This window comes from Trachypithecus francoisi, unplaced genomic scaffold (genome assembly GCF_009764315.1).
Source record: "Trachypithecus francoisi isolate TF-2019V2 unplaced genomic scaffold, Tfra_2.0 Contig00787, whole genome shotgun sequence".
Lineage (NCBI taxonomy): Eukaryota > Metazoa > Chordata > Mammalia > Primates > Cercopithecidae > Trachypithecus > Trachypithecus francoisi.
In genome coordinates, this window is record NW_022680899.1 from 4,444 (window position 1) to 23,502 (window position 19,059).

At 53.8% G+C, this 19,059-nt stretch overlaps 2 protein-coding genes across 2 annotated transcripts; both read left to right on the forward strand.

Annotated features, from left to right (window-relative positions):
* Positions 1-362: 362 nt before the first annotated feature.
* LOC117088960 (glutathione hydrolase 1 proenzyme-like) lies at positions 363-14,223 on the forward strand. The gene is made up of 4 exons (XM_033219941.1): positions 363-496; positions 6,485-6,619; positions 13,775-13,905; positions 14,027-14,223. The coding sequence occupies exons 1-4, from the start codon at positions 363-365 to the stop codon at positions 14,221-14,223; spliced, it is 597 nt and encodes a 198-aa protein (XP_033075832.1).
* A 724-nt stretch (positions 14,224-14,947) lies between these two features.
* LOC117088976 (ral-GDS-related protein-like) lies at positions 14,948-18,685 on the forward strand. Its single transcript, XM_033219942.1, has 6 exons — positions 14,948-15,020; positions 16,594-16,668; positions 17,150-17,224; positions 17,811-17,834; positions 18,185-18,306; positions 18,526-18,685. The coding sequence occupies exons 2-6, from the start codon at positions 16,594-16,596 to the stop codon at positions 18,620-18,622; spliced, it is 393 nt and encodes a 130-aa protein (XP_033075833.1). The 5' UTR covers positions 14,948-15,020; the 3' UTR covers positions 18,623-18,685.
* Positions 18,686-19,059: the final 374 nt, after the last annotated feature.

Genomic DNA, 19,059 nt, shown 5'->3' on the forward strand with positions numbered 1-19,059 from the left:
CTGTTGTGCAGGAAGGGCTGAGCACTGTCCAAGGGCCTATAGTGAGGGATGACAGCCAAGCTCCCGTGTGTGTGTGTGTGTGTGTGTGTGTGTGTGTGTTAATTACCCTATGAAGATTCAAGGTTCCTTCTTTTGGATCTGTCATCCTGTGGGGCTGGGTCCCTGAGACAAGGCAGAGGACAGCAGGATGTCTTAGCTCTTGACCATCCACGGACCCCCAACCCCTGTTGGGCCTGTGCCCATATCCCCTTCTCTCCTGGCACCTGCCAGCTGGACATAACAGCCTCTCCTCCCGCTTCAGTACAGCCAGTATTGTCCTGGGGCCACCTTGGCACCACAGGTTTCCTCCTTGGCAAACCTGCATGACGGCTTTGCCTGCCCTCCCCCAGGGCCAAGGTGCTGTTGCTGAAGTGGTGACTGAAGTGGGTCAGAGCTTTAAGCAGCAGCCCCAGTGCCCCAGGGACCTCCTAGACCCCCTGCCCAGAGCAGGCAGCTGGTAAGCCCTCCTCCCCTTCCCCTGCAGCCTCAGGGCTGGAGCCAGAGCTGGGAGGGCTCCCAGATCCTGACCATATCCTCCCAGAGACTGAGCCAGGCCTGGAAACTGTCCCCTCGAATGTGAGAAGACTGGGCAGGGGGAGGGGAGGGAGGAGGGGATGGAGGGCTGAACCTCGAGCCATGAAAGGGGCAACCTAGGCAGTGGTATGGGGGAGTGTCCAGAGCTTAGAGTCCTGTGGAAGGCAGAGAACTGCCCCAGCCCCTGCCTCTCATCCCCCACCCTCTGTGTCCCTGGCTGAGAGTTTCCTAGAGGACGTTTTTCCAGCAAAAGAGGGAGGGTGGTGGCTGGGCCTAGATCCTTGGATGGGCTTTTCTCTGCCTGCTTGCAGGGCGCCTAGGGTAAATGGGCTCTTGGAGACAATTTCTGGCCTAACCTGACTTGAACAGGAATCCCCAGAGGCAGAGCTATCCCCTCAGGCGTGGGGGCGTGATTCCACCTCGCCAGCCATGTGTTCCACACGGAAGGCTGCTGGCCCCTCTCCCTGGGGTTACCCTGAGCAGCAGAGCTGTGCTTGTTGAGACCCAGGGGGTGGAGGGATTGCGATATTGTCCTCTCAGTTCCTAGAGCTGATGTGGGAGCTCACGGGCTTGTCCTGGATCCTTTAGAGTAGCCCTGCCATCCCTAGGAGTCAGTGAGGTCAGAGGTTGGGAGCTGGAGAATCAGGTAGGGAGGACACAGCTAGACCTCAGGCCCTGATGGGAATGTACTAGGCTCCAAGTGGGACCTGCTAGGAGACAGGAAATGATGACAGCCACACCTTTGGAGTCTCAAGCCCTCTGCCACCCATGCAGCAGCCCAGTTCAAATGACAGGAACACAAGGTCCCAGTTGGCTCAGTGGGCTGGTAGAGGGCTGTAGCCAGGGCTGGAACTGGCCTTGCACTGCCTCTGGGCCCTTCTCTACCCACCTGGTGGTATTCTTCAAGCCTAGGAGGAAAAAAGGCCAGCTCAGGGTTAATGTAACCTCAGCATGTAGCTGGGTGGCACTGAGCCTCCCGGCAGCCACTGTAAAGAAGGACACAGAATGGTTTGGGGGGCATTCACTGGGAGGAAGGAAGCAGATGGATACTCTAAGGAGTCAGGATGACCCTGTGCTTGCTCTACAGTTATGGGTTGTCAACCTTCTGCAGGGCCAGGAATTGTCATGAGGCTGTAGTAGGCAGCAGAACTTGGCAGGGTGGGGTGAGATCACAGGTATAGGCTCAGGGCCTGGATTCAAATCCCCTGGGCTGCCACTTGTTGGATGTGTAACCATAGACAGAGTAAGGACCTGCCATAGCAAATTACACAACCCACTTCTGTGGCTTAAAGTAACAGAATAGGCCGGGCGCGGTGGCTCAAGCCTGTAATCCCAGCACTTTGGGAGGCCGAGGCGGGCGGATCACGAGGTCAGGAGATCGAGACCATCCCGGCTAACCTGGTGAAACCCCGTCTCTACTAAAAAATACAAAAAACTAGCCGGGCGACGTGGCGGGCGCCTGTAGTCCCAGCTACTCGGGAGGCTGAGGCAGGAGAATGGCGTAAACCCGGGAGACGGAGCTTGCAGTGAGCTGAGATTCGGCCACTGCACTCCAGCCTGGGCGACAGAGCGAGACTCCGTCTCAAAAAAAAAAAAAAAGAAAAAAAAAGAAAAAAATAAATTAACAGAATAGTTCTGGAGGCTAGAAGTCTGAAATCCAAGTATAGGACAAGGCACGCTCCCTCTGAGGACTCCAGGGGAAGATCCTTCCTTGCTTCTTCAGCTTCTGGTGGCTCCTGGCAATCCTTGATCAAGGGGGCCAGCCCCTCTACACCTGTGGGTGGTTCTCGTCAGGTGGAATGAGAGACTTGAGAAAAGAAAGAGACACAAAGTAGAGAGAAAGAAAAGTGGGCCCAGGGGACCGGTGCTCAGCATACAGAGGACCTGCCCCGGCACTGGTCTCTGAGTTCCCTCAGTATTTATTGATCATTAACTTTACCATCTTGGAGAGGGGGATGTGGCAGGACAATAGGGTAATAGTGGGAAGAGGGTCAGCAGGAGAACATGTGAACAAATGTCTCTGTGTCATAAACAAGGTTAAGAAAAATGTGCTGTGCTTTGATGTGCACCTACATAAACATCCAAGTGCGTTAAAGAGCAGTATTGCTGCCAGCACAGGCTAGCACGTCTCACCTCCAATCCTAAGGCGATTTTCTCCTATCTCAGTAAATAGAACATACAATCCAGTTTTACACCAAGACATTCCATTGCTCAGGGACGAGCAGGAGACAGATGCCTTCCTCTATCTCAACTGCAAGGAGGCCTTCTTCTTTTACTAATCCTCCTCAGCACAGACCCTTTATGGGTGCCGGGCTGGGAGATGGTCAGGTCTTTCCCTTCCCACGAGGCCATATTTCAGACTATCACATGGGGAGAAACCTTGGACAATACCTGGCTTTCCTTCCCCAGTGTTTGTGTCCCTGGGTACCTGAGATTAGAGAATGGTGATGACTTTTAACAAGCATACTGCCTTCAGGCACTTGTTTAACAAAGCACATCCTGCATAGCCCTAAATCCAATAAACCTTGAGTAAACACAGCACATGTCTCTGCAAGCACAGGGTTGGGGGTAGGGTTACAGATTAACAGCATCTCAAGGCAGAAGAATTTTTCTTAGTACAGAACAAAATGGAGTCTCTTATGTCTACTTTTTTTTTTTTTTTTTTTGAGACGGAGTCTCGCTCTGCTGCCCAGGCTAGAGTGCAGTGGCCGGATCTCAGCTCACTGCAAGCTCCGTGTCCCGAGTTGACGCCATTCTCCTGCCTCAGCCTCCCGAGTAGCTGGGACTACAGGCACCGCCACCTCGCCCGGCTAGTTTTTTGTATTTTTTAGTAGAGATGGGGTTTCACCGTGTTAGCCAGGATGGTCTCGATCTCCTGACCTCATGATCCACCCGTCTCGGCCTCTCAAAGTGCTGGGATTGCTGGGATTACAGGCTTGAGCCACCACGCCCGGCCCTGTCTACTTCTTTCTGCATAGACACAGTAACAGTCTGATCTCTCTTTCTTTTCCCCACACTTGGGCTTCCTTAGCTGTAGCTGCATCATTCCAGTCTCTGAAACCATCTACCCTGTGTGTCTGTGTGGCCTTCGCATGGCCTTCCTTATTTTTGCAATGGGGTCTCACTATGCTGCCCAGGCTGGTCAACTCCTGGGCCCAAGCAGTCCTCCTGCCTCAGCCCCTCAAGTAGCTGGGATTACGCGTGCGTGCCACCATGCCCAGCTCACACAGCCTCTTTGTAAGAAGTCTAGCTACTGGATTTAGTTCTCTTTCTAATCCCGTATGATCTTAACTAATTATTTCTGTACAGACTCGATTTCCAAATAAGGTCATGTGAAGAAAAATGAATTTGAACTGTGTTTTTTGGCTGGACACAGTGGCTCCCGCTTGTAATCCCAGGTCTTTCGGAGGCCAAGGTGGGCAGATCACCTGAGGCCAGGAGTTGGAGACCAACCTGGCCAACATAGTGAAACCCCGTCTCTACTAAAAAAAAAAAAATAATAATAATAATACAAAAATTAGCTGGGTATGGTGGCATGCGCCTGTAGTCCCAGCTACTCAGGAGGCTGAGGCAGGAGAATCGCTTGAACCCAGGAAGCAGAGGTTTCAGTGAGCTGAGATAGCACCACCACACTCCAGCCTCGGTGATAGAGTGAGACTCCATCTCAACACACACACACACACACACACACAACTACTGTGTTTTCTTCTGTTGTCACGAGACAACAATCATCACAGAAGACTTCTGTGACCAAATGTGTGGATTCTCCCCACACACCCAGCAAGAATCAATTCTGGAGCTGACGCCAGCTGGTGTCTTCCAATTCAACTCAATTTCTCATGCTGTCTACCTGGAAATGGCCTCAGAACCACAGGTTGAGGGCTTGGTCCCACAAGACCACCCCTCATCCCACCAGTCACAACTGGGCTTTGGATCATCTGACTAACCGGCTTCTAGTTGGGGTTCCTATAGCCCCCTCTTTGGGTTCAATTATTTGCTAGAATAGCTCACACAACTCAGGGAGACCTGTTTGTCGGTTTATTTCAAAGGATGTTTTATTTTATTTTCTCCTCAGACATACTTTATCATCACTTAAAGTCAGTAGCTCAAAGGAGACTTTGAAAACTACAAATAGGCTGGGCACGGTGGCTCACGCCTGTAATCCCAGCACTTTGGGAGGTCAAGGCTCGTGGATCACTTGAGGTCAGGAGCTGGAGACCAGCCTGGCCAACATGGTGAAACCCGTCTCTACTAAAAATACAAAATTAGCTCGATGTGGTGGCAGGAGCCTGTAATCCCAGTTACTCAGGAGGCTGAGTCAGGAGAATCACTTGAACCCCGGAGGCAGAAGTTGCAGTGAACTGAGATCATGCCTCTGCACTCCAGCCTGGGCAACAGAGAGAGACTCCATCTCAAAAAAAAAAAAAAAGATAAAATAAATAAAGGCTACAGATAAACAGTCAGATGAAGAGATACATAAGGTGAGGACTGGAAGACTCCCAAGTACAGAAGTTTCTGTCCTGGTGGAGTTGGACACGTGGATTAGTTGGGTTTTGTTTTGTTTTGTTGCCCAGGCTGGAGTACAGTGGCACTATCTCACTGCAACCTCTGCCTCCCATGCTCAAGTGATCCTCCCCTCTCAGCCTCCCAAGTAGCTAGGACCACAGGCATGTGCCACTATGCCCAGCTAATTTTTTTACTTTTGTAGAGATGGGGTCTTTCTATGTTGCCCAGGCTGGTTGTGAACTCCTGGGCTCAATCCATCCACCCACCACGCACTCCCAAAGTGCTAGGATTATAGGCATGAGCCACACTGCGCCTGGCCGTGGATGAGTTCTTGCTCCCCTTCCTGTCAGCCTCCACATGAAGCTCCCCAAACCCTGTCATCTTGGGCCTTAAAAAAAAAATAGTTAAAAAATTAAAGACAGGGTCTCACTATGTTGCCTAGACTAGTCTTGAACTCCTGGTCTCAAGTGATCCACCCACCTCGTCCTCCCATAGTGCTGGGATTACAAGATTAGAGATGCCAGCTGTCAGGTGGCTAGGTAGATTCAGTGTAAAGTCCTAGAAGATGCATTTTAGTAAAAACAGCCACCTGACAGCTGCATCCATCCATTCAGTGAAGATTAGTGGGCACTGTGGATATTTGTGGAGGAGGCAGCAGTAGCAGCCAGCCTGCAGAGTGAGGTGCAGTGCCGGAGGGCTTCAGGAGGAGGTGGCATTGTAATTGGTGTCTGAAGAGTGCCTCAGGCCATGACAATGGAGCCAGTGCAAAGTCCCAAAGACCAGGAAGGAGCAAGAGGAAAGGACGGTTCATATCCAGCTGTTCAATTCCAAAAAAAAAGAGGAAAGGGTGGGTACCAGCAAGGTAGGACAAAGGGGCTTTGGTGTGCTTTTTTCCCCAGTGGGGAAGTGGAATGCTCAGATTTGCCTGCTGAGTTCCCAGGCTGCAGTAGGGAAACAGCAGGGGGCTGGGACCTGTGATTGGGAGTCTCCAGGTGAGAGGGGTGGCCCCATGGGGACTGGGGATCAGGTGAGGCTGGGAGTGGGGTATAGAGGTGGAGCAACTGGACAGGACCAGTGAGGATGCAGGGGCAGCCTCCCCAGGCTAGACACTGGCTGCCCTGGCGGTTGGAGGTCTGGGGAGGCAGCTTCTTAACTCAGGCTTGGGCACGTCCACCTGGCGCGTCTGAAACATTAGCCAGTGGAGGTGCAGACTCATCAGTGAGAGCATTCCTGAGCCCAGCATCCAAGAAGCAAGGGAGATTGGGAAGGTGCTGCTACAAGGCAGGGGGAGGTCCCCAAAAGTCCAGGTGAGAGCATGGCATGAGTGGAAAGTGCTGCACCGTTTTGCCATCAGTGAAGTCACATGGGGCTGTGGGCGAACAGGTGGGCTTGCATGTGCCACCAGGGAGTTGTTGAGACAGGAGCAGGTTGGCCCTCCTAGAGATCAGGCCATAGCATTGTGTCGGGACTGGGACATGGACAGTCTTCCTCCACCCCCAACCTCTCCTTGGAGCTTTGAGACACTGCAGATAATTAGCAGGTGATGTGATAAATACTACCTGTGGAGGGTGCCTTGGGCAGGGAGGACAGGGCGGCCAGGAGGGGGCCCCTTTGGGCTCCTGCTCTGAGCTGCTCATCAGGAGAGAAGCTTCTACAGGCCCGGTGTCGGGGCCTGGCGAGACCCTGTGAGGCCTCAAAAGCAGCAGGTGCCTCCTACAGTCTGCACATGGCCATCTCAGGGAATCCACCCAGCAACTGTTCTAGTTATCCCTGTTCTTCAGGTAGAAGACTGAGGCCAGGAAGGGAAAGGCTACTGCGATACCCACACTATCAGTGGCTGGGGTTGTTTGAACCCAGGGACTCTAGGGCCCATGCCTCTGCCGTCCTACCTCTGAGTTTGGGGAGTTGGACTTGGTCCATCAAGTGCCGGGCCAGCCCTGCTGCTGGGTGCTCCCAGGCATGCACAAGCTGACAATTCTGAAGGGCCCATGAACTCGGCCGTGCTCCAGCCTGTGTCCTCACATCAAAGGTGGGTGCTGGAATAATAAATGCTGCAAATGGCACTGGGGGTGTTGGGCAGGCTCTGGGGACACAGGAGCTCTGTCCATGCCCACAGTTGGCCTGTGCTGACCACCCTCCATCACAACTGAGTGGCACCCGCCCTTTCATTGAGCTGAAGTCTTCATTCCATCCCTTCAGTGTGGTCTTTGTGGCTCAGAGAGGCTGTGGCCAGGTACAGGATCTGGAGTGGCCCCTGCTTCTCTGCTCTGTGGCCTTAGACAGTGGGTAGGATCTCAGGTCAGGCCCACCTGCAGCAGGTGGACTACTGCAACCTGCAGCAGGTGCTACAAAGAGGCAAACTGGGGCTTAATGTTGGGAAGAACTTGCCAGCCAAACACAGTCCCACTGTCTTTGGAGGTAGTGAGCTCCCCACTGGGCAAGATATGTAAGCTGACCTTTCTGGGATGCTGGAATATCAGAGACCAAACATTTGAGATTCTGTGATCCAAATTGTTTTTTTTTTTTTTGAGACGGAGTCTCGCTCTGTCACCCAGGCTGGAGTGCAGTGGCCGGATCTCAGCTCACTGCAAGCTCCGCCTCCCGGGTTTACGCCATTCTCCTGCCTCAGCCTCCTGAGTAGCTGGGACTACAGGCACCGCCACCACGCCCGGCTAGTTTTTTGTATTTTTTTAGTAGACACGGAGCTTCATCATGTTCGCCAGGATGGTCTCGATCTCCTGACCTTGCGATCCACCCGTCTCAGCCTCCCAAAGTGCTGGGATTACAAGCTTGAGCCACCGTGCCCGGCCTGTGATCCTAATATTGACTCGAATGCTGTGATGCTTGGATTTGAAATCAGTTCTATTTAGCCAGTTTACCAAGTGTCTCCTTGGTGCAGGACACCAGGGGATATAAAATGTCCTGGATAATATTGGGTTTCTGGCTCCCAGGGGGCCCTGAGATGTTGTTCCAGCGGTTCTGGAATATGGGCCAGGCACAGCTGGCATCTGGACCCATCCTGCATTACTCACTCATTGTGAGCTTCATGACTGCAGTTTGGGATGTCACGCCCCCATGCACTGCCCCCACCATTCCCCGCAACATGGCCCTCACCATGGCCCACTCAGGGCACGAGGTTTTCTGGGTGATTCCTGGTACTCAGTGTGGTCAGTTTCCTGGACCTGACAGCAGGGTGGGGCTTCAATGAGACGCCAGTTGCAGGAAGTGGTTTGCACAGCCTTCCTGGTGTCATGGGTCACTGTCTTGCCAAGTGGCTTTGGGCAGGTCCCTTCCCCTCTCAGGCTACAGGTTTCTATGCCAAGAGCTCCCTTTTGCCCCACCAGGAACTTGGTTTCCCAGATACAGAGGTGGGGCAGATCCCAGCCCATTGAAACAGACAGGGCTTTGGAGGCCACGGTGGGCCCATTTCTCAGAGGGGCCGTGTGGCTGGATGCTGAGCCAGGCAGTGGACTGGCCCTTTGGCCAAGGGCTGCTGGTGCCAGTACACAGGGGTGATAAGGAGATGAAAGTCACTAGGATGGTGGGGTGGCAACCCCTGGGCTGTGTTGGCAGCTGCCCCTGGCTGGAGGCCAGCTTGGTCCTGGAAGGCTCCTCAAGGAACAAGGACACAAGAGAGCCAACTCAGCCAGCCTCCACCTAGTGCCCCAATCAGCACTCCCTTCTTCCCATGACCTCTGCCCTCTGCTCAGCTCCTGAAGCCGGCCAAGTTGCTAATAGGCACCCACCACGGTCTTAATGAGTGAGCCAGGCTTAATAGGTTACTGGGCCCATGACACATTGACCAGCCTACCAGGGATCTCAAAGTCCAGATTGACTTGGCTTTGAAGGTCTTAGCTCAGCCACCTCCTTTTCCAGCCTTGACACCTCGGGGATCAGGAAGGGCCTAAGGTGGTCAAGAGGTCCCCTGTAGCCCTCACTTCCTGGAAAAGTTTCCAGTTCCCAGCCTTCAGGGTTAGGTGGTTCCTTCTGCCTGTCAGGTCCTCCCCAAATCCAATCCCAGCTTGGATTGGGCTACATTCCCAAGGCCCCTGTTCTAGTGTCTGCCCCTCCCCTAGGGCTCTTCCCCCTGGGGTGACCATACTGTCTCATGCCCAGCCAGGTCAGGGCTCCTTGAGAGAAGAATGTGGAGCGACCAGGATTTGATGGAAGAATGAATGATGGAATGAAAGAAGGAATTTAAGTGAGAGCCTTTCTAAGAGTGACAACTCTGGCAGGCTGCAGACCATGTGTGGGCCTCGATCTGAGGGCTGAGAGGCTTGGGTCTGCCAGCCCTGTGGGGGCACCCACCCCATCTCATTGAATGGGGCAGAGTAGGTGAGGGTGTGATGGATGGATGGGCCTCATCCCCCTGCTTCTACTGTCTGGGTTCCTCCATCAGCCCATCTGCTCAGACCCCTGAAATTGAGGGTTGAGGAAGGACCCTCCTGGATCATGTGACTCCCTTCAGCCCAGGTGACCAGGGTCCTTGGAGTGACATCTAGAGCCCTGCCTGTAGCCCTGCAAGTTGGGGAGGGGGCCTGTTAGGAGAGGCACCCCTGCCCTGGGGTTGTAGAGATGATCTAGGCTCATCAGACCTTGTCGGGCCCCAGATGCTTACATCTCCAGCCCCTCCTGGTGTGGGCATCTGGCTGCACCCCAGGTCTGTGGCCCCATCTCCCAGGGAACGTTTGTTCTAATCTGTCTCCTGCTGAAACCTGGCCTCATTCAGCTCAGCGAGGGGGTGAGACTCGTGTGGGCGCACCCTGCAGAAGGATCCCACAGGTGGGCAGAGCCCTGGGTTCTTTATCCGACTGGGTCTGGGCTGGCGGGGGCCTCTGTTTCTTGACTGATGAGTGAGTTTGAGTGAGGTGTGCGGGTGGGTGGAGGAGGGCTGGGGGGAGTCACCTGACTTACGCAAAGAAGCCCTTGAGACAGCTGTGGCTTCTTGGAATTAAGAGGGAAGAGTGCAGCATGGAGAAACTGAGGCCTGGGAGGATCTGGCAGCCCTGAGTGGCGGTGGGCGTCAGCTCTGGAGTAGAGCCAGAGCTGTGATGGGGTTGGGGGACCCTGTGTCCTTGGGCCATGCTTGTCCGGCTCCTGGGCTCTGTTTGTGGCTGTGGATTGGGGTGGGACAAGGCCAGTTGTGTGAGGGGTCATTGCCCAACTCCAGGGGTGCCTGTCACCTCTCAGCTCTATATAGGGATACATATAGTTCTTTCAACAGGTTTCCAGCAGGTAGGGGTTATTAAATCTTACTGAAGGGGTGTTTTTTCCTAATTCTCAACTCTGCACCACACAGGTAGACGGTGTGGGAGATAGATTCCAACTCCAGGTCTGGGTGGGTAAGCATCCAGTCCGGGGTATAGACAGGCCTGGGGAAACCCCAGAGATCTGTGCGTTCTCATACCCAGGGATAGTGACTCCATGCTGGGGACTGGCAGAGTCAGGGGTGGCTGGGTCCTGGGCTTATCTGCAGGCCTGCAGACCTCCTGGGGCCAGCTGACCTCAGTAAATGCCTTTTGTCTAAGTTTCAGTTTCCTGCCTGTGAATGGAGTTGGGGCTGTGCTCTGGTTTCAGCCTTGTGGCTCTGGGGCTGTGGCGACAAAGCCATCAAGCTGGGTTGGAGGATTAACAGGGTAACTTCAGACTGGCTGCCATGTCTACCTCTTCCTCATACTCCTCTCTGTGCTGCATCCTGGGAAGCTGCTCAGCTCAGCCTAGATTAGGCTCAGTTGTGGGTGTGTCTGAGGCTGGGCCTGACCCTGCTCCTTACCCCGTGGATGCAGCAGAGCCATGAAGAAATTAGTGGTGCTGGGCCTGCTGGCCATGGACATTGTCGGCCTCTGTCTCTCGCTGCCCTTGGCCTCCAAGGAACCTGACAACCATTGTACGCCAGGGCTGCCGTGGCTGCAGATGCCAAGCACTGCTCTGAGATTGGGAGGTGATCAGGGTAGGGCATGGGGTCATGGGCCCTGGAAACCAGGCAAGTGGACCTGGACAATACCTTTGCCCCTCTAAGACTCAGTTTCCCCACATGTAAGCTTTGCTTGGACTCTCTCAGTAGCCGCTGGGAAGAGAACGGTGACCCCGAGAGCAGGGTGTGGGTCTCCTAGAACCCAACAGGGCCCCTTTTATCAGTTCTAAGAGTCTCTGTCTCTTTGAAGAAACTCCTCTGTTTTGTTGTTTGGTTGTTATTTTTACTTATTTCTATTTATTTATTGAGACGGAGTCTCAGTCTGTCACCAGGCTGGAGTGCAGTGGTGAAATCTCAGTTAACTGCAACCTCTGCCACCTGAGTTCAAGCAAGTCTCATGCCTAAGTCTCCCAAGTAGTTGGGATTACAGGTGTGCGCCACCACGCTCAGCTAATTTTTGTGTTTGTTTGTTTGTTTCTCCCCTGAGGTGGAATCTTGCTCTGTCACCCAGTATGGAGTGCAGTGGTACAATCTCAGCTCACTGCAACCTCGACCTTCCAGGTTCAAGTGAGTCTCCTGTCTCAGCCTCCCAAGTACCTGGGACTACAGGCATGTGCCACCATGCCTGGCTAATTTTTGCATTTTTAGTAGAGACAGGGTTTCACTATGTTGGCCAGTCTGGTCTTGAACCTTTGACTTCGTGATTCACCCCCCCACCTCCCAAAGTGCTAGGATTACAGGCATGAGACACTGCGTCTGGCCTAATTTTTGTGCTTTTAGTAGAGACGGGGCTTCACCATGTTGGCCAGGCTGGTCTCGAACTCCTGACCTCAGGTAAGCCACCTGCTTTGGCCTCCCAAAGTGTTGGGATTACAGGTGTGAGCTATCACACCCAGCTTATTTCTTTTTTTTTAAAGGTGGAGTCTTACTCTATTGCCCAGGCTGGATTGTAGGGGAGCAATCATAGCCCACTGCAGCCTCGAACTCTCAGGTTTAAGTGATCCTCCCGCCTCAGCTTCCTAAAGTACTAGGATTACAGCTGTGAGCCACGGCACCTGGCCTCTACTGTTTAGACTCCTATCTCATGTCATATACAAAGATCAGTTCCCTCCTAAAGACTTAAACAGAACAAATGTTATGTTTTTGATTTTCTGAGACAGGGTCTTGTTCTGTCGCCCAGACTGGAGTGCAGTGGCATGATCATAGCTCACTGCAGCCTTGAACTCTTGGGCTTAAGCCATCTTCCCGCCTCAGCCTCCTAAGTCACTAGGACTACAGGCGTGCATCATACTTGACTAATTAAAAAAGACTGTTTTGGAGAGATGAGGTCTCACTATATTGCCCAGGCTTGTCTTGAACTCCTGGCCTCAAGTGATCCTCCATCTTGGCCTCCCAAAGTGCTGAGATTACAGGTGCAAGCCACCGTCCCCAGCCAGAAAAAAAAAAAAGTTATTAATAAAGTACAGCAATTTCCCTTTTTGTCCCACTTACAAAAGTCATGTACATTTGTTTGCTTGAAAAAGAGGAAACTGGCTTGGTGAGGTGGCTCATATCTGTAATCCCAGCACTTTGGGAGGCTGTGGAGGGTGGATCACCTGAGGTCAGGAGTTCAAGACCAGCCTGGCCAACATGGTGAAACTTCTTCTCTACTACAAATACAAAAAATTAGCCAGGCATGGTGGCGTGCGCCTTTATTCTCAGCTACTTAGGAGGTTGAGGCACTTGAATCCAGGAGGCAGAGGTTGCAGTGAGTTAAGATCATGCCACTGTATTCCAGCCTGGGTGACTGAGTGAAACTCCATCTCAGAAAAAAAAAAAAGAAAGAAAAAGAGGAACTGTAATCCCAGACTTTGAGAGGTTGGGGTGATAGGATTGCTTTAGATCATGAGTTCGAGATGAGCCTGGGCAACATAGGGAGACCCTGTCTCTACAAAAAAGACAAAAAATTGCCAGGAACGGTGGTTTTTACCTGTAGTCCCAGTTACTCAGGAGGCTGAAGTGGGAGGATTGTTTGACCCAGGAGGTCAAGGCTGCATTGAGCCATGACCATGCCACTGCACTTCATCCTGGGTGACAAAGTGAGACTCTGTCTTATAAAACAAAGGCCAGATGCAGTGACTCACACCTGTAATGCCAGCCCTTTGAGAGGCTAAGGTGGGTGGATCACTTGAGCCCAGGAGTTCTCGACCAGCCTCGGCAATATGGCAAAACCCCATCGCCACCAAAAGCAAAACAAACAGAAAAAATTAGCCAGGCATGGTGGTGTGTGCCCATAGTCCCAGCTACCTGGGAGGCTGAGATGGGAGGGTCAACTGAGCTCAGGAAATTGAGGCTATAGTTATCTGAGGTCACCCCACTGCACTCCAATCTGAGCAACAAAGAGAAACTATGTCTCAAGAAAAAAAAAAAAAGAGGCCAAGGCAGGCGGATCATGAGGTCAAGAGATCGAGACCATCCTGGCCAACAAGGTGAAGCCCCGTCTCTACTAAAAAATACAAAAATTAGCTGGGTGTGGTGGCACGTGCCTGTAGTCCCAGCTACTTGGGAGGCTGAGGCAGAAGAATCACTTGAACCTGGGAGGTGGAGGTTGCAGTGAACCAAGATTGTGCCACTGCACTCCAGCCTGGCAACAGAGTGAGACTCCATCTCAAAAAAAAAAAAAAAACCAAACTTGAATGGACTTCTCTTCCATCCTCCTTTAGGCAGGTGGGCAGCAGGGTGTGAATGTGGGGCCAGGATTGAAGCCTGCAGGTTCTCACATCTTTATGTGCAACATGGCAGGGATGCACTGCAGGATGGTGGCTCTGCGGTGGATGCAGCCATTGCAGCCCTGTTGTGTGTGTGGCTCATGAATGCCCACAGCATGGGCATCGGGGGCAGCCTGTTCTTCACCATCTACAACAGCACCATGCGTGAGTGCCTTGGGGGAGGCGAGGGAGAGGGGCAGGGGGTGTGGGTTGGGCCAAGGTACAGCTGGGTGTTCCCCAGGCTGACGCGGCATGGGTCTGCCTGCCTACCTGCTTCTCCTTCTAGGAAAAGTTGAGGTCATCAACGCCCGCGAGGTGGCCCCCAGGCTGGCCTTTGCCAGCATGTTCAACAGCTCGGAGCAGTCCCAAGATGATAAGCGGTCCTGCAGGTGGCTTGGGGCGTGGGTGCAGAGCCGGCTGGGCCACCGGGAAGGGGCCTTACCCACAGGAGCCTGGCCCCATCAGGGTCCGGGGCAGTTCTAGCACCCCCATCCCTTCCTGGCCCCATAGCATCCTCCCACAATGAGTGGTCAGGACCATCATCACCAGGGTAAAGGGCCGGGAGCTTCTGTTATTTCTACTGAGGCCTCCGGGGCCACCCTGTGCAGCACTCGGAGAGAATAATTATTACACTAGCAGACCTTATGGACCAGGGCTCACTGGGGCCCACGCTGTGCTCTGTGCTTTTCACTCACGATCCCCTCACACCCCTCCCTGCTCCTTTGCAGTAGGGGATGCTGTGTGGATTCCCATTTTACAGGGTGGGGATGCCGAGGCTCAGAGAGGTCATGCAAATCAGCTGAGGTCACACAGCTGGGAGGTGGTGAAGCTAAAATTGACCCCAGGCTGTCAATACCCTGCCTTTGTTTTTGAGACAGAGTCTCGCTCTGTAGCCCGGGCTGGAGTGCAGTGGCCGGATCTCAGCTCACTGCAAGCTCCGCCTCAAGACTAATCTCATTATGCCCTTCATCTCTGTTTGTGTCAGGGGCTGCTGCGAACACGATGGGGCTCATGTGAAGTAGAGATGGGCCAGGAGAGGAACATGACAGGTCCCACCCTGGTCCTCTGGAGCCCTTGTCATCAGAGGACCCCACTGGAAATGCTCAAACAGGAAGCTGGGATTCACTGGGTTTTCAAACAAAAGGGATTGGAACTCACAAATCTGCCCCCGATTCCCAAATTTACCCTTTTTTCTTTCCTCTGTCCATAGCAAAAGCACAAAATATTTAAAAGAACTCTGCAAAAAAGACACTGCAGTGAAGAGGGACCTGCTGATCAAGGTACAGTGGAATATGGGAGATGTGGGGCAAGTGTTTAAGGGTCACAGAAAAGAGTGAGTTTGGAAGGGCATTGGACCCGGTGTGCAGTGGTTATTTGGTAATGTTTTGACTTACCTACAGAAACTGGACTTGAAAAATTCCCTCCAGGCCTACTTTGGGCAACCAGGAAGAGAGGTGTGGAGGTCCATGGGCACGTGGGGGCACAGGGGCAGGAGGCCCTGGATATGGGTTGAGGCAATGACTGCTGGGCTGCTGGGCTTCTGAGTGGGAGTGATGAGCTGCAGCATTAGCAGGGCTCTGGTTTCCATGCTGGTCCATGCTGCTCGCATGGAGTTTCCTCCAGGCTGGGGGGTGGTCAATGTAGGTGGGACTTTCTTCCTTCCTCAAACGGGGAGCAATTCCCCAGGAAGCCAGGCCTCTGCTGCTGCTTCTGTCTGCAGCGCATCTCCATGGTCAGGGGGCCTCTGCCCACACTCAGAGAAAGAGGGAATGACAACAGAGGAAGTTCATGTGCCAGGGAGTCCAGTAGACTGCCCAGCTATGGGTACCAATGGGCAACCTCAGGACAGATGTATGTGTTTGTTGAGACTCCCTGCTCTGCCCTTTGCAGACATCTGAAAACGGTCATGTCACAGGATGCTCACCAGTTAGCAGTGACACATGCTCATGACAAGTATCTGGGGGATCCATGCATTCCTAGGGGATCCTCCCTGACCAGATCTCAGAAACCTCCATGCAAATGAGAAGGCAACATGTCACCCCACCCAGGATTCTGGAAAACCCTGCCATATCTGTCAGAGATGTCACCGCAGGAGGCCACATCCTGAGTGGAGGAAGAGAGAGTTCTGTGCACAGAACTCCCCTGGGGGATCATTGGCGAGGCCAAACCATGGATTTGGCATGGCGCAAACCCAGTTTGTGTGGCAGAGACTCCAGTGGGGCTCAGATACGCAGGTGCCACTTAACCAGGTCTCGTAAAATGCCCTGCCCCTTTCCCATCACGACTCTGCAAGGCTGGAGAACCAGACACTCAGAGGCTCCAGAGAACAAGACCCTGATGGGTGGTGGTGCTGGGATGTGGGGTGAAGGCAGCCGAGACAGAGCCTCCAGTAGGGGGAGGAGATGCCCTCTCTTTTGGGGCCCTGCAGAGTCACTGCCCGCTCTGGGTCTGTTTCCTCATCTGGAAAATGAAGGGATGCTGAGCCTGTAGTGCGGGCCTCACAGGGTGGAAATGAGACTCAAGAAAGAAAGCAATCTGAGGGTGCTCGTGAATGGTTCTTCCTCAGAGGGATGAGGGGGAGAACAATGACAACAGCTGCAGGGAACTGAGCACTCAAGAGGCCCTGTGAGGTAGCTGTGGTTTTCATGGCTCTTTACAGAAGAGGAAACAGTCTCAGGGAGGCCTGGCTGCATTATTGGGTGACACACATAGGGAGTGTGGAGCTGGGCCGGTGGTATGAGCACTGTGCCAGGTGACTCACGCCTGTCCCTGGGGATCCAAGTGTGGGGTGGCTGGGATGTAACGGGGGGAAGGGAGGAGAGCCTGACTGTCCCTGTCCCTGACACCTGGCAGATGGGGAGCTTTAAAGTGGCCACCCAGGAGAGGAACCCCCAGAGAGCCCAGATGAGGCTGCAGAGACAGAAGAAGGTGAGTGAAACTGTGGCATGGAGGGACCGCAGGGGATCGGAGGACAGGGCTCTTTTCCCCACCAGTGGAGACCTCCATATCAAGACAGTGGGGGCTTCCTCCCAAGCCCTGTCCTCCTATGGCCACTGGGCCTGGGAAAACTCCATTGGAGAGACCAGAGCAAGGGTGTGAGAAAGCAGGACTCAGAGTGGATGTGGGGAAGGGTAAGGCTGGGACCACAGGCCCTTGTGACTTGTTAAAATCCCACTATAGAGGTAACTAGGAGTGATTGCTAGACTTGGAGGTCGGCTGGTATAGAGGAGGCAGAGAATTGGGAAAGGCAGCTGAGGGTCTTTGGCTGCTACAACTGGGAGACCTTGGGAGGGGGTTTCTGGGAGACAGGGGCTAATGGGATTTCATGGGACAGGGCCTTGGGCAGACACCTGAGGGTCAACACTCATCACCACTACTCCTCCCACCTCCCCCCCCCTCCATGGCACAGGGCGTGGTCCCCTTCCTGGGGGACTTTCTGACTGAGTTACACAGGTTGGATTCAGCCATCCCGGATGATCTGGATGTGAGTGAGCCTAGGGCAGGCTGGTTGGGAACCAGGATCCTGAGGCTTGGGAGGAGAGGGGCCTGGACCAAGCCTTTAGATCTCAGCCCTTGGAAAACCTCTCCTGAGAGCTTCACAGCCGCTCCTGTGGGTGTGGGAGTCAGGCCCATCTCATAGGGCTGAGTGAAGGAGGCTCCATGCAGCCACCAGTCCCTATCTCTGAGTGGTGAAGCTGCAGAGCTGCCTGACTGCAATGCTGCTGAGGTGTGGGCTGAACTGGACTCAGACTCTCCATGGGGTAGTCCCATAATAGGAGGGTGAAATTGAGCCTTTCCAAGGGCAGGCAATTCCAGGGTCACTGAGTGCTTTCTTTCTATGTGAGACCTCAGTTTCTCTGTCTGTCATCAGAGAGGGTCGGGGCAGAAGGTCCCAAGTCTCAGCTCCCTTACCCCCTGCTCTAGAGCCCAGAGCCTGAGGCAGCTTCAAGTCCTGTCATGTGCACCGCCCCTGTCCCTGGTGGCCTTGGCAGTAGAGCAGTATGGGAAGGGATGGGGTGGGGATGGTTGTGGGCCAGGGACCTTTCTGATGGACTCTGTCTGCCTTCCAGGGCAACACCAACAAAAGGAGGAAGGTGAGCAGCTGGGGCACTCACATTGGTTGAGGGTGGGGATGTGGACATCACAATCCACCCTGGACAGGACACTCCCTGGCTCCATCCTCTACATCTTAGTTTTACTGGGAGGGTTTGACACATAGAGGAGGAGGAGACCTATCCCAGTGGAGAGAGTGGGAAAGGCACTGGAATCAAAGACCAATTCCTGCAGGAGGGGCTGTTCACATCCAACTCTGAGAACAGACTGGGGGCTTCATGGGGCCCCTTCACAGAATGGACCCAGGGACCAGCCCCTTCCCCCTGCCTGCCAAAGGTCCCCTCATCATCTTCCACCCAGGCCCTGTCAGCATCCTTCCTTCTGTCTCTAGGAGGTCCAAGTTCTGCAGGAAATGCAGCTGCTCCAAGTGGCTGCCATAAATTACAGGCTACGGCCTCTGGAGAAATTTCTCACCTGTTTCTCAAGAATGGAGCAGCTCAGTGACAAGGAGAGGTGAGGGCCTGGCACATGGGCAGAGGGTGGGAGAAGGCTCTCCATTTTTTTTTTAACGTGGTCTGGCTCTGTCGCCCAGGCTGCACTGCAGTGTCACCATCTCTGCTCACTGCAACATCTGCCCCCTGGGCTCAAGCCCTTCCTCAGCCTCCCAAGCAGCTGGAACTACTGCTATCCACCACCGTGTCCGGTTGTTCTGCTGTTGTTGTTCTGGTACAGGTGGGGTTTCATGATGATGTCCAGGCTGCTCTCAACCTCCTGGCCTCAAGCAATCCACCCACCTCAGCCTCCCAAAGTACTGACAGTACAGGTGTGAGCCACCCAAACTGGCCTAGAGGAGGCTGTCCTGTCGTGAGCTGCAGAGAGCCTATGGCCATGACTCCACTGCCAGCATCAGCCCTGTTGCATGGGGACTGCTGGCGAACCAGGATTCCAGCTGGGCAGGCACTGAGAGGGAACCTGATGTGTGGTTAATGGTGGCCTCACAGCTGCCTCTCTGTCCTGCAGTTACAAGCTGTCCTGCCAGCTGGAGCCTGAATTCCAGTAACCCAGAAACATCCTGCAGTGGCTGGGACCCCATCTCGATGCTGGCCAGAACACTGGCTTGCATCATCCTTCACCGAGACCGGGGACACCAGGGAAACACATCTAGGTGGCTGGCAGCTCAGCTGCATCTTGACCTTGCTCCTCAACCCCAACCCCCTCTGCTGGCCAGGATCAGGCCATGGGACTTTTGCAAGTCAGGTGGGAGAC